At 37.6% G+C, this 15,481-nt stretch overlaps 1 protein-coding gene across 3 annotated transcripts in view; it reads right to left on the minus strand.

The window, feature by feature from the left end:
* ATP6V1H (ATPase H+ transporting V1 subunit H) overlaps positions 1-12,799 on the minus strand; it is a 114,968-nt gene extending 102,169 nt beyond the window's left edge. The window contains exons 1-4 of one of the 3 annotated variants that reach the window (XM_069099941.1): positions 12,603-12,799; positions 10,808-10,978; positions 3,964-4,066; positions 1,152-1,241 (exon numbers count right to left, since the gene is read on the minus strand). In XM_069099941.1, coding sequence (XP_068956042.1) covers positions 1,152-1,241; positions 3,964-4,066; positions 10,808-10,920 — 306 coding nt within the window. In that variant the 5' untranslated portion in view covers positions 10,921-10,978; positions 12,603-12,799. Of the gene's footprint in view, positions 1-1,151; positions 1,242-3,963; positions 4,067-10,807; positions 10,979-12,416; positions 12,552-12,602 lie in introns of those variants that run through there. The other 2 variants (XM_069099939.1, XM_069099940.1) reach the window with 2 other exon arrangements.
* Between the last annotated feature and the right edge of the window lie 2,682 nt (positions 12,800-15,481).

Below are 15,481 nucleotides of genomic sequence, written 5' to 3' on the forward strand. Positions count from 1 at the left end.
TCACAGAAGATATACACCAATGTCTTAAGTGCCCTAATAACTGATGATAATAAAAGAAGTCTTCAAGGAAGAAGCAACATTTGATCCGATCCTAAAAAGATCTTTGCTTTTCTCTAATAAAAATGACCCGGCACTTAGCACTGTGCCGTACAGCAGGCACTTAGTAAATAGTTATTGAATCAACTGCCCTGAATCCTTATCCCTGAGGGGGAGGAAAAGCTGCAAAGTGCTCAAGAGCTGGCCTTTGGGGTCAAGTCCCGCCTTTGACATACACCGTCTGTAGGGTCCTCAGTGTCCCAGAAGGCAGCTGGAAATTACTTGCTCATTTTTCACGTTAAATATACAACCTTTTGTTTGCAACTTTACATTTTTCTGGTCTTGAACATACTCATCCTCGTCTTCTAGTAGCTCTGTAAGTGATTAATCCACTTAATTCACAGGCACTGGTCTAGTTACGGTACTTTGGAAGATAAGAGACAGAGCTAAATGTCTGGTTTTTCTTGCTTAAGAAAAGAAGTCACGCTTAACTGTTATCTAAGTCTTCAAATTTGAGGCTTAGAAAGTTTGGTTATGAAGAAAAAACTTCATTCATCCTGATTCTCTGAATCCATAGATAAGAGGGCTGACAGTTATAAATGATATGGTAGTCCATGAAATCACAAGTCACACACACTGCGGTCCATGGGCATTCATGTTCTCAGGGGATGTCCCTAAAAACCCACTATATCATTTTTTTTAACTCTCCCTGAACATAAGGAGTTTTAATGTTAACAGATCAGTAACTTGACTCTGTGGCTGTGTTGTACTATTAGGTAGGAAGCTGGAGTAGAAATACAGAAGATACCTTGTTCTGCCATAGGAAAAAACAGCCAATTTCAAAAGAAAAGCTGCTAGCAAAATTAAACACACACAGTATATGTTCAATAAAGAAATGAGAAATTGAAAATAAGGAAATTCTGCATATTAATCACCCTGAAAAACAAATCGTGTCTACACATAAGCTCATAATTACTAAACCACAATTCTCACAAGTTACAGAATTAGAGAAAATTTATTATCACTATCTGTAAGTGAAATCTCTAAAATTGTGGTAACTCCAAAGTAAACAAAAAGGCAAAACTAGCACATGAACTAAATGGAGTATAACCTACCTGAAGCATATCATCAACCAGGGTCAGTATGTATTGAACTGTCTGCTCTTTGGAGATGTGAGTCATCAGGTTTATAAATGTTTTGGCACACTAGAAAACAAAAACCACATTCAAATTTATGTTAAATACTGTAATCTATAACTTTATCAAGAGATTAATTTTTGATAATTATGTCTGACTAGCTAAAGTTACTCCATATACTTACACAATTCAACTTAAAATTTGGGTGAAACTGCCTCCAAGAACCCTGAGAACAGGGAAAACTAAGTCCGAGATTAAACATTTGCTAGAGAAAATCAGCAAATATATAAAAGAGATAATTGCTATATAAAAAACTGTATTTTTTTAAAACAGACTTTTTTTCTCTGTAAGTAGAATCATTACTGTCGTTATTAAAATACACTGCCTCCAAATCTTTCAAGGAAGAGAAACATAGGATTCTGCCACCTTCTAAAGGACAATATGTCGAAAAGAAATAGCATAATAGCTAAAAGATATTAAATTAAACTAATTATTTATTGAGTACATATTATGGGAATAGAGGCAGCGTTGTGGGATAGAATTGGCCTTGGAGTCTGAAAGACTTGGGTTTATGTCCTTTGAACTGATACATATTGGCTGTGGGATCCTAGGCAAAGACACTTCTCAGTGCCACACTGTGTGTGCCGCACATAGTGCCTAGCATATAATAAGTGTCTATGAACTGATAGACCAGAAGTAGCAAAACAGGTACCTAACTACATTAGTGAAGAGTTCCCTCACTAAGATATCCCTACATGGATGAAATGCCAGATATAATCCAAAAAAAAAAAAAACAAAAAAATGTGATGGATGAGGCCCTCTGCCAAGCTGCTATATAGGGAGATTCAAAGATTAGCTAGATGCAGACACTACCTGAAGAAGCTTATAAAAATAGTGAGGATAAATCAAGTATACAACTAACTACTCTACAACACAAAACATTTCAAACTGTCTTTAAAGGAAACACTTATTCATTTAATACTGACTAAATGTCTATTTTGCACAATATATGTGCTAGGTGCCATGGGAAACCCAAAGTTAAATAAGACAAATCCTGTCCTCGAGAAGTTTATAATCTAAGTATAAATTTTTTAGGAAAGATACAAAAATCTTTGAGCTATAAGAAACGATGACCAAATTGGGAAAAAAAATGTAATTTTTAATTTTTCCTTATATTATAAGAGTATAAATACGTCAAGATAACATGGGCAATTTCACTCTAATTCTAGCTTAGAACAAACTGATTGGACCCAATTACAGATTTTTCTCCTCTTTCCTTTAAGGTCTTCAATCTCAAGCTTTACCTATGCCCACAGGAAAAGCAAATGATGGCCCTAAGGGCTATATTGAAAATGAAAAATGAAAATGAAAGCTGAGAACCATATGGTAAAAATATTTTATCAAGAGTGACATTCTGGCAAAAAAAACCAAACAATTAATTTCAAATATTCAGAACATTTAGTGCTTTAAGGCCAAAATCTTGACTTGAGTATTCCACACGTAAACAAGCAGGTATTAAAGTAACTATCTTCTTTAGGTGACCCAGGACTCTCTCAGATTAGCTAGTTATCTCTGTCCTATATATAAACAAATACCACATTTGAGGTGTTCTCATTGAAAAGATCACACAGTTGTACCTATAAGAAACATCTACATGAAGTCACATCACACAAAAGTAATAATCATAAATACAAACCAATAGTTTCTTAACAAAAAGCACCAAAGTAACAGATGAATAAACAAATGTCAACAAGAAAGAACTTTCATTTTCTCTTTGCAGTTCCTTCTGGCCATACCACCTTTTTGTATGGATTTAACTCCATTGATAGTCATCTCCCTAATGACCCTAATGCTATTCAACTAAAACCAAAGTGAATGTTCACTACATTTTGGAAGAAGTGATAAACTAGACCAAAGGTATAAATGTGAAGACATGGGGGGCGGCTAGAGAAGGAGGAAGGAAATGCCAGTGTTCTTGTCAGTCCACTAATCTAACATTTATTTGTACAATCATCTAGAATCTACAAAATCATTTACTCACCTGCAAATAAAAAACCGGAAGAACCCAAGAGTGAGAGATGTTATCCTGGCTATCTCATAGAATAATTACAAGAATTGATTTGCCTATCAGACTGGTATTGGCTATGTGAAAAAATAGAGATAATAGAGATTTCCACTTGGATGCCATACACTTCATTTTTTTTTTTTGCTTTTTGGAGGGCAATTGGGGTTAAGTGACTTGCCAAAGGTCACACGGCTAGTTTTTGTGTTAACTGTCTGAGGCCGGATTTGAACTCAGATTCTCCTGACTCCGGGGCCGGTGCTCTATTCACTGCACCACCTAGCTGCTCCCATGCTATACACTTCTAAATTAGTTATACTTTTTCCTTAAGCCTTTGAGTTTAAGACAGTATGTAATGTGCCCTAAAATCTAATGAGAGTTTTATGGAAGCTGATATTTTTTAGCTAAAACTTTATAAAGGTTATCAAAAATTATCAAAATTAAATAAAAGGAATTACAATAAAATCTCTTCTACAGAATGATTTATGGAATTCATTCCCATTTGTCCTAGCATATCCTTAAGAACGATAAAGTATTCAAAACCTAAGATTTTATTATTTTTTAAAAGAAAGGATTCATTCATATAGCCAAGTCTAAACACCAAAGAACACATTTATTATAAGATACTACCATAACATATTTTCATTACTTAAAGTCTTATGAACCAGACATCTAAATTTTATCAGAACTTAAACACTTTAAACATGAAAAAGTCTCAAAATAAAATACCTGGCTGCCTTCATTTTGAAGCATTTCTTGCTTCTCTTCTGGACTTCTTTTCATTTCAAACCTTTGAATAAATTCACAATCTTCACTTGAAATCATCTGTCCCCTAGAAAGCAAGTATAGAATTTGTTTTGTTAAATAAAAGTTAATATGTGTATACTAAAGTTGGCTTCCAATGAACCATCCAGAGGTCATTTTAGATTTTCTTCTCTCTTCTAAAGCCCCCTATCCTAAAAAGTTGAAATGAAAACAGCACTAAAAGAGAGCTCAGGTTAAATGTAAATTCTATATCAATATTTACACAAAATGACAGACAGTAAAACAAACTTTCCTCCTCTTGGTAAGAAAGGTAGAGGAATATAGATGTGGAATGTTGTAAATCTTGTCAGAAGCTGGTTGACTTTACTTAACTGTTTTTGTTACATGATGGGGTTTAATGGGGAGTTGAAGGAAGGAGAATAAAAATCACAATGTTTAAGAAAAGGGGAATCAAAGATAAAACATTTATAGTAAAAACCCATTTCCTTCCCCCCCCCCAAGCAAATTGCCTCATATTCAATATATAAGTCTCCTATATTTTATTTCCTATTTCGTGGAGGCAATAAAGGAATAATCTGTGGCACTTATCTATCTTCCTTCAATCCATTTGTATCACTCCATCTATCCTTTCATTCTAGTCCTGCTCCTCTCCAAAGCATACACCTCTACTCCAGAAGAAATCTGCTCCATAATATAATCTGAAACTCATTCTTCACTCCTGTTTCCTTCACAGACTTCTCTTGGTTCTTCCCCAAGAAGCAATCAGTCCTTGGTCTCTTATTTACACTAGCTCACACAGAAAGTAAAATGCTTACAATTCCTTTAAATAAATATGTGTATGTGTGTGTGCATGTATTTGTAAAACTCCTCTTCCTGAATGCTGAAAACTAAAAATAAATAAATTTTTAAAAATCATTTTTTAAAATGAGGAAAGATGCAGTGAGACAGATCTGGGAGAGATGGTGTGGTAGAGGTGGAAAAAGTTTACTTATGTGACTTTGGGTATATCTATTAGCCTCACTGGGCCTCAGTTTCCTTCTCTTTAAAATGAGGTCAAACTGGATGGTCTCTAAAAGCTCCTTTCCAGCTATAATACTGTTTTAAACCCAAAGTTTTTTATTTTATTTTATTTTATTTAATAGTATTTTATTTTTTTTCCAATTACATGTGAAGACAATTTTTAATGTAAAGACATTTTTTGGAAGATTTTGAGTTCCAAGTTTTTCTCCCTCCTTCTCTCCCTTCACCCCTCTCCAAGGTGGCACGCAATCTGATATAAAACCCAATGTATTTTTTAAAAAACGAAAAATACCCAAGTACAAATACAATACCCAAATACAAAACCACTAGGGGAAAAAAAAATCCTCTTCCCTTTGATCCAATTGCTATTAGACATTTCTACTCATATCTTACTAACATTGCAAATTCAACATGTCCAAAATTAAATTCATCACTGCCCCCCTTAACTAGCTCAGACAACTAAATGCCCTTCAAAAGGCACTAAAATCTCTATATCCGCCCTCTCTTTCCATTCTCACTGCCACAACTACCTTATGCTCTTAGCACATCCTATTGCAAACATTTTCCTAGCTAGCCTCCTTTGCTCTAAAAATATAACTCTTTTGGGATGCTTGGTCTGCCTACTCAAAACTTTATGACCTGAATGTCCTATATATTCTCCTAGGTTAAATAACAATACTAAATCCTTAAATGTGGAAGACAACATAGGTACTCTGACTCATCCCTCCCAAAAAGAGATTTTACTAACTTTAAGGCATTTTTCTAAGAAAGATCAAAATAATACAAAAATAGTTCCATTCTAGGTATAAGTAGGGATTTATTCCCCTTCTATGTTCCTGATTCTCTCTCAGTATGTGGTCATAGTCCAAATTATTCTGATTTATTGTGACGTTTAGAAAATATTTTCCATGAAACCAAAAACAGGATCATAGGATCGGAGCTAGAGCTAGAAGAGCCCTCTCCTCAGAGGCTTCATAACAATAACAGTAATTTATAGAGCACTTTATTGTTTGCAAAGTACTTTACAAATATTAACTCCTTTTATCTCCACAACAACCCTGGGAGGTAGGTGCTAGTTATTATCTACATTTTACAGATAAGGAAACTAAGGGTGATAGCAGTTAAATAACTTGTCGGTAAGTAAACAGTCAGTAAATGTCTGAGGCACGACTTGAACTTGGGTTTTCAGACTTGGGGTCTGGTACTCTATGCACTCAGTCACCTAGTTATCCCCTCATTTTAGAGATTAGGCAAGTGAGGTTCAGGGTTTTAAGTGACTTGTGCAAGTTAGTAAGTATCATAGGTGGGATTTTACACGGGTTCTTGAAGACTATTTGAAACTGCTTTTCATTTGCTATAAAAAATACACAAAATAACAGAGAGCAATTTAATTCTCTTCAATTAAACTATTTTTTGTAGACAATACGATGATATATTTGGAAAATCCTAAAGATACAACTAAAAAGTCAGTTAAAACAATTAATAATTTTAGCAAAGTAAAATAAACAAATCATCAGTATTTTTATATATTACCAACAAACCCTGAAAAAAGAGATATTAAGAGATACCCCCATTTAAAATAAACGAAAGATAGTATAACATACCTGAAAGTATACCTGCCAAAAGAGACCCAGGAACTATATGATCCTAATTATAAAACACTGCTTACAAAATTTAAATAATTAGAGAAATACCAATTTTTCATGGGTAGGCAAAGCCAACATAATAAAAATGATAATTTACTTAATTTGTTTATTCAATGCCATCCCAATTAAATAATGAAAATAATATATTTTACTGGATTAGAAAAAAATAACAAAATTCATCTTGAAGAACAAAAAGGTCAAGAATTTCAAAGATACTAATGAAAAAAATATAAAGGAAGGAGGGTCAGCAGTACCAGATCTTTAAATATATCATAAGGCAGTAAATATCCAAACTATCTGATACCAGCTAAGAAAAAGAAAGGTTAGGGCAGCTAGGTAACACAGTGAAGAGAGTACCGCCCTGCAGTCAGGAGGACCTGAGTTCAAATTCGGCCTCAGACACATAACACTTACTAGCCATGTGACATTGGGCAAGTCACTTAACCCCAATTGCCCTGCCCTCTTCCCTCCAAAAAAAAAAAGGCAAAAGAAAGGTCAATCAGAGGAAGAGAGCAGACAAAAAATACACAGTAAAGGATTATAGTAACCTTGTGTTTGACAAATGTAAAGATTTAAGTCTGGGGGATAAGAATTCATTATTTGGTTAAAAGTAATGTTGGGAAAGTTGGAAAGCTGTCTGGAAGAAATTGGGCATAGACCAATATCTTAAACCATTTAAGGTTTGACCATAAGGTCAAAATGGATACATGACCTAGATATAAAGAGAGAATATTGCCTATTAGAACTTATTACCTATCATAGTAGAATATATCAGAACATATTACCTATCAGACTCATGTGAGATAAACAGTTTATGAATAAATAAGAGGTAGAGAACATTGTGAGATGTAAAATGGATAATTTCAATTAGATTAAATTAAAAATGTTTTATACAAATAAAACCAGTGTAGCCAAGATTAGAAGGAAATTGGGGAAAATATTTCAGTCTCTCAAAGATCTCATTTCTCAAACATATAAAGAACTCTATCAAATTTATAAGAATATAAGTCTTTCCCCAAATGATAAATGGTCAAAGAATATGAACAGGCAGTTTTTCTATAAAGAAATCAAAACTACATAGAGTCATATGAAAGGATATTCTAAACCATAGATGCAGGGGTCACATGTGACCTTCTAGATCCTGAGATGTGCCTCTTGACTGAGTCCAAGTTTTACAGAACAAATTCTTTTATTAAAGTGTGTGTGTGTGTGTGTGTGTGTGTTTAATTGTAGCCTTCTATAGGGCAGGATAGGGAGAGGGAGGAGGAAAGGAGGGAAGGAAAAAAATTAGAAGTGCACAGCAGAAAACAAAAGAAAACTTAGAAGGAAGCACAGAAAAACAATGTAGCTTTGGAAACAACGTATTTATTACATAGATTTTTCTTTTAAAAAGGAAACCCTCTGAAGTGGAAATTCATGGTTTTATATTGAATCCTCTATGTTCTGCTTTATACATGGAAATGTCCTTTTTTTCCCCTTTTTTTTAAAAGTTCAAATTTTTTTTTTTTAAATAGGTCCTTCAAGACTAAATCCACCTCTTTTGGTTACTAAATAAGATCAAGATAATGTTATAAATAATGATTATACCTAGATTTCTGTGAAGCATTTATTTGACAATGTCTCTCATGCTAAGTGGGTTCCAATAGTATAGTTGGGTAGATTCAAACTGATTGAATGGCCATGGCCGATCGAAAGAGTCATTTCAACCTGGAATAAGATCTTCAGAGAAATGTCAAGAAGAAACTGTGCTTTGTCCAGTGTTGTTTAACTAAGTCACTGGTTTTAAAATTCTGGAGGTTTAGATGAAAATATTTATTAAATTTGCAAATAATATATATTTAGGAGGAATAGTTATCATTCCGGATTTCAAGATCCATAAAGATAATGACAAGCCAGAATGCTAGGCTGATTCATATTAAGTAGAAATTTTAAAGGAATAAATGTGACATTTTATCATTCAGTTCAAAAAATCAACTTTACAGGTAAAGATTAATAAATCATACATAGCTTTTAACAGTCTACCTGAAAAAGATCTGTGGATTTTAGTGGACCACAAGCTCAACAAGTCAAAAATATGTTTTAGTAATATAAAAAAGGTAAAGTAACCTTATAATCAAGAATTGTAGAACAGATAATCTTGTTAGGTGACACAGTAGAGAGTGTCAGGCCTGAAGTCAGGAAGATTCATCTTCATGAATTCAAACCTGGCCTCAGAGGCTTACTAATTGGGTGACCCTAGGCAAGTCACTTAACCTTATTTGCCTTAATTTCCTCATCTGTAAAATGAGCAGGAAAAAGGAAATGGCAAACCACTTCAGGATCTTTACCAAGAAAACCCCAATAGGGTCACTAAGAAACAGACACAACTAATCAACTAAACAACCCATTAGAATGTAACCTTAAGGGGGCAGCTATATGGTTCAATGGATAGAGCACTAGGCCTGGAGTCAGAAAGACCTAAATTCAAATATGGCCTCAGAAACTAATTAATTAAATGTGAACAATGCACTTAATCCACTGGAGAAGGAAAAGGCAAACCATTCAAGTATATTTACCATGAAAACCCTAGGGACAGCATGGTCTACAGGGTCACATAAAGTCAGACATGACTAAACAACAACAGCAATCTTATACACAGTCCTGAACAGATCCCATCTTGAGAATTGCTCTCAGTTCTTTATACCATATTGATACACTGGAGAGTCCAGAGAAAAAGGAACAGAGAGGTAAAAAGCCTAGAGTTCACAGCATATGGAGATTTTAGTCTGGAGGCAAAAAGAGACTGTGAAAGGGGTTGGGTGCCATTTTCAAAAGTTTAAAGGGTTATCATATACAAAAGGGATTAGATTTATTCTGTGTGGCCCCAGAATGGAGCAACAGGTAGGTAGATGATGCAAAGAGACAAGTTTAGGCTCCAATAACAGTTTGCATGGGGGGATTATAGTGGGAAAAGTTTGAATGAAGTCTAGTTAAGGAGCTATTGCAATAGTCCTGAAGGGGTAATAAAAACCTGAAATACAGTTAAGTATACTGGAAATTGAGAGGAGATATTAGATTGTTTTGAAAGTCAGTGACCAGGAACGAGGTTGACAGAAATAGGGAAAATCAAGGGGAAGAATAAAATTAAGTAGGATTGTTAATTTAGCTGGGTTTGAGATGTCAGTGGGATTTAGAGTAAACAGCTATGAATATGGAACTAGAACTTGAGTTTTCATTCGTTATGTCTTAACTTCCCCAATTATATCACTTGAGAACAGGAATCTACTTCTTATATTCCCAATAGCAATTAAAATGACTTTCATGGAGGATGTGAAGTACAATGAAGGCATAGGAGAGAAAAGAAGAATATATAGATGTATAAGAAGCAGAAAAAGGAAACATTATAAAAAGTAACTTTATAAAAGGAAATGGAGCATTATAAAAAGTTCACCAAACTTAAACATTTTTTCAGAGGCCACCATTATATATTAAATCTTACCAGTAGGTCTTTCATAATGAAAAACAATGGTATTGTTTCAAGTGTAAACAGATCCAGAGGTATTATAAACAGACTCTTTGCTCTCTCTAGCCTAAACTGAATCCAGACTAGAGAAATCAGGATACATAACCAGACCTAAACATTTCGATGCCTACAAATCATTATAGTTAGCACACATAAGCACAAAAGGGGTGATCAAAGAATTACCTTTGTAACTCAAGTTCCTTCACTTCTAAAACAATTAAAATTTGTAGGTAGAGATTTCTAAGTTTCATTATTCATGATGTATATACACATGTGTATATATGTGTATATATATATAGATAGATCAAATACATATATTTTAACAAAAGAGGAATTCACTCTATCATAAATATCGATCAATATAGATGATAATATATCTGATGATAAAACCAGGTCCCAAGAAAAGAAAAAGAGGTCCATATGCAGATGAATGAAGAGCAGTGAAAACCCACACACATTAAATCTTAATATACAAAAAAGACAGCCATTTATTTTAAATAGAAAGTTTTTCCAGCCATTTCACATCATAAATATTTTTCCAGGATCTATCACAGTAATGTGACTATGGAAAAAAAAAAAGCCTACCAGATTGAATGAGAAGCAGCTGACTACTCATGATTCACTATAAATCTCTACTTACTGAAGATAGGATTGCCAATTGACTTTGTTGGCTCGAACTTCTGCAGCCTTGGCAGCAATGATGTTTGTTGGGACAGCATTATCCACAGCACCTCGGATATCCATTTTGGTCATCTAAATTTGTAGTCTTGAACTTTTTCAACAGATCTTCAATAATTAATGAGTTAGATCTCTGAAAATCATTAAGTCAGATGTAAAGAAAACAGACCAAAAATAAAACAAAATTACATTATATTCCCTAAATTTTAATTATTTAGACATAGAACTCCCCCCCTGGTGGATTTAATGCAAAATAGGGTTGGGGGGGTGGGAACAGCAGACTGTCAAATAGATGATTGCAAAGGTCCCTTCCAGCTCTAAGATCCCAGATGGCCAACTCTGGATTGTAGCCTAAGAGTGGCATTTTCATCTTGTACTTTTATTTTTCCAGATAAAAAGACTCTTCAAAATATTTCCATTAATGTAAGGGTAACATCATGCTAGAGATCATTTAAAATAACATGTCAGAAACTGTTTAAGATATAAAATATTAAAAAAATGCTTCAAATTTATGCAAGTAGGATTAACTTTTCTTCTGTGTCCTGGGAGAATGTAAATGTGCAGAACCTCTAAAGTGCAAATAAAGCTATACATAGCATCAATTTACCAATTTTATTAATTGATTAAAAGAATGACATTGCAAAAAAAATTTAACTTTTTTAAAGGGTAATATTTCTGCTCCAAAAGACTGACTTAGTTAAAATGATATTCTGATAAAGTGGAAAAGTTATGTCTCCAAGTGGGAATAAATTCTTATTATTTTACAAATGTATCAGCTCTTCTGCAAGACTGTGATGCAAACAATGTCCAAGCAAGTGTAAACAGTACTGCAAGTCTATTGCGATCAAGGACTGTTAAAGTCTTAATGTAATAGAGATGTCTTTTTTCCTCATGCATACATAAAGATTACTAATCAACTGCTAACCTGTGTTGCTATTTAATGTATAAAATACATTTCCAATATCACTAGTTATGTACATGCCCACAAAAAAGAGCTCAGCATGCCATTTTCTGTTCTACAAAATCAAGGACCTTCAGTTTTAGTGCTAATCTCGTAATCTGAGGGTGTGCTACCTAAACAAACAGGGTGACAAGGACAGGTCAGGACAGATCAGAGAGAAGCAGCAGGGGACCTCTGCAGCCAACTGGCCCAGGCCTAATCAGTTCTTCCTATTGTGGCAAGAGAGGAAGATAATTATCTGAGTAACAGAAATAACCTTTATCAGAGGAGCCCCTATCAACCTAAAGCCTAAACCAAGCCAGCCCTCACGCTCTAGGGCCCAAAAGGAGAAAAGGGGAGTGGGGGAGGGAAGGGGAAGAGGAGGATGTGTCGCAGCTTTGGGGAGCGGCCACCTCCCGGGCGCCGAGGGCCTTTCCAGTTCCTTTGGGGCGTGAGGATGGGGACAGCCTTCCTCCCCTGGCCTCCCATCACCCAGCAACAAGGACTCCACACTTCCAGTCGTAAGGGAAGGGAGGCAGGGGACGAGGGAAGGGGACCGAGGCGAGTGTGGAAAGCTGAGTCAGCGCTCCCCGGTCTCCCACCTCTTCCTCACCTTTCCCTACATCCGCACCTGAGAAAGTGGACGAAGCTGCGATTCGTCCGAGGCCTCCAAACCCCAGGGGAGGGCATCCCACTGGAGGTGGGCTGAAGAGTGACAAGGGGGTACTGGCGCGGAGGCGGGCCCGGGGCGCCTTCTCCTCCACCCCCAGCCCAGTCCAGCCTCCGCTCGGGCCCTGCACTGGTGTGTCTCTCTTACCCGGTCCTGGACGCGCGGTCTGCAGAGGTCCGGGAGCGTGGGTGTGAGCTGCAGGGAGCGGAGGAGACACCGAGGCTGCCAGCCGCAGGACAAGCTGGGGCCGAGGAGTAACCAGGAGGAACCGGCTGTTGCCGTCGCGAACTGACAGAGCGCGGGTCATGTGACCAGCCGGCACGTGACGAACCTGGACTGCGGAAGCCGAGAGGGTTCTGGGGCCTCGCGCGGCGTGGGCGGGGCTCCGTGTGCGGCTCGCCCTGACGGAGGGCGTTTAGTGCGGTCCTGGAAGACCGGCCAGTGACCGTAGGAGACGCCCGAGGGCTGGACGGGGTGCGTGTGCCCGGGGACCACCCACGATTCCCCGTGCCGGCCAGCCTGATGGGGCCTCACCCGTGGAGCTGCGCTCACGGTGCAAGAGGAAGGGGAAGCCGAGGCAGCAGCAGCCTCCCCTGAACGCCCCAGCTCCCTTCTCAGGCCTGGTAATGAAGCCAAAAGCGCGGGGAAATACGCCTGGAGGAGACCTCGGAGCGCGCACAGCCCAAGCCCTTCATTTTACAGAGTGGAACCTGAGGCACAGAGAGCCTGCGGTGTTTGTCCGGGGTCGGACTTGAATCCCTTCCTCCCCCGCTTCTAGCACGCTTTCTTTCGGGTCGAATCTTGGCAGAGTTTTTAAGCGATACATTTTATCTGATTTACGACCACGGGGTTTTCCAGGGCTTCACCCAAAACGTATAGGTGGGCTTTCGTGTACCAGGGACAGCTCTTCTTGTTTCCTGACCTTGAAAAGGGCATGGGACAGTCAGGCTCCTTTTTGAGTTTTTCTTCCAGTGCTGCGACTGCCCTGGAGCAAGAAGTGAGACCAAAGCAGGAGAAGCCCCTTCTTTCCCCCCACCCCTCAATTCAGCAAATATTCAGCAGGCTTGGAAGTCCTACAGTCCACCTTACTCCGGTCCTTTCCCCGCCCCCCTCAAGTTTCAAATGCTTATTTTTTTTTTCTAAAAAGTTAATTCATTCTGGCTGGCTAACTGTTCATTGGAAGCTTATAACTATTTGCTTTTGAATGACTAGTAAAAATCTAGACCCTCGGGGTTACCCCCTAGATTGTTGCCAGGTGCCCTCTTGGGACCAGGACTGCTAATTCCATTGGAAGTAGAGAAAGTAGCACTTGAAGGGGTAGGTATATAAAAGTTTTGCTATCTACTCTTTTTGTAACCTTAAAGTGTTTGATTAAATCAAATGGCCAGTTAAAAAGAAAGAGAAAAGGTAGGTAGAATCCTAAATTAAGATGAGGCTTAAATGATTTCACCTTTTCAGATTTCTGTAAATACGAATAGATTAAAAATTTAACAGTTGGGGGTGGCCAGGTAGCACAGCGAGTAAGAGCACCAGCCCCAGAGTCTGTTTGACCTGGGATGGAATCCAGGTTCAGACACTTAGCACCCACACAGAAACACCTGGCCGTGTAACTTTGAGCAAGTTAGTTAACCCCAATTGCTTAAAAAAAAAAAATTTAACATTTGGAAGAAAACTGAGTTTAACCTTTTATAAGAATCCTCTCTGCAACCCCAACAAAAAATCAACAAGCTTTTGCCTAAAGACTTACAGTTAAAGGCCTAGACCACTTCCAGAGGCAGCCCTTTTAACTTTTGTATAGCTCTAATTGTTGTGGAAGTTTTCCCCTTAGAGGCCTGAATCTGCCCCGCAGAGCACTGCTGCTGCTTGAACCTTTTAGGACCAAGCACGACCAACTGAATCCTGCTTCTGACACAGCTCTCATGACCCCTAAGATTAAATATCCCAAATTTAAACTTTTTCCAGGATAAATATCTCATGTCACTCCCTTACTAAGAAGCTCCAATGGTTTCCTTTTGCCTCTAGAATAAAATATAAATTTCTCTGTTTGGCTTTTAAACCCTTTCACAATCTAGTTCCTGCTTATCCTCCCAGGCTTATTGCACGTTACTGTCCTAAATGCATTCCACATTTCAAACTGCCCTGCTTGCTTTTTCACTAGTATTTGGCATTCCACCTCCCAATTCCTTGGCTTTACTCCTGTTGTCCCTTATGCCCAGAATGCATCCTTCCTCACCTCTCCCTCACAGGGTCCTAGCTTCCTCCCAAAGTTCAGGTCCCGAACCACCTCCACTGAGAACTTGAGTGACCCCCTTCTAATTGCTAGTGTCTTCACTCTACAAGGGAAGCCAAGCAGCAGTGATGAGGAAGGATAGATTTCCAGGCATGAGGGACAGCCAATGAAAATACCAGGAGATAGGTGTCTTCTTTTATTCAGGGAATATCAAGATGACTCCCAGAGTATGAGGGTTGGGGGAAATAGGGGGGTTTAGGTGTAAGAGGACTGGAAAGGTAGGAGGGGATCATGTTAGGAATGGATTTGAATGCTAAATAGAGAATTTCAGATCCAGCTAAGTGGGCAGTGAATAGAGCACCTGGCCTGTACTCAGGAGGACCCAAGTTCAAATCCCACCTCAGACACTTAACACTTACTGGCTGTGTGATCTTGGGCAAGTCACTTAACCACAATTGCCCTGCCAAAAAGACCAAAAAATAAATAGAGAATTTTATATTTGATCCTGGACTTCATAGGGAACCACTGAAGTTTCTTGAATAAAGGGGCAACATGATCAGAGCTGCACTTCAGGAAGATTAGTTTGACAGATGAGTAAAGGATAGACTAAAGTGGGAAGTGATTTGAGGGAGGGAGATAAACCCTTAAAAAAGACTATTGCAGTAGTCTAGATGTGAGGTAAAACTAAAGAGCAATGATGTATTAAAAACACACAACATTTAAATATATCACTATAAATGTATAGATATGCGTATGTGACTTCAAAAGAATAAAGTTAGTATTATCATTTACATCC

This window comes from Petaurus breviceps, unplaced genomic scaffold (genome assembly GCF_028583685.1).
Source record: "Petaurus breviceps papuanus isolate PSGF00001 unplaced genomic scaffold, PetGlider_PUasm1.0 38, whole genome shotgun sequence".
In the NCBI taxonomy this organism is placed as follows: domain Eukaryota; kingdom Metazoa; phylum Chordata; class Mammalia; order Diprotodontia; family Petauridae; genus Petaurus; species Petaurus breviceps.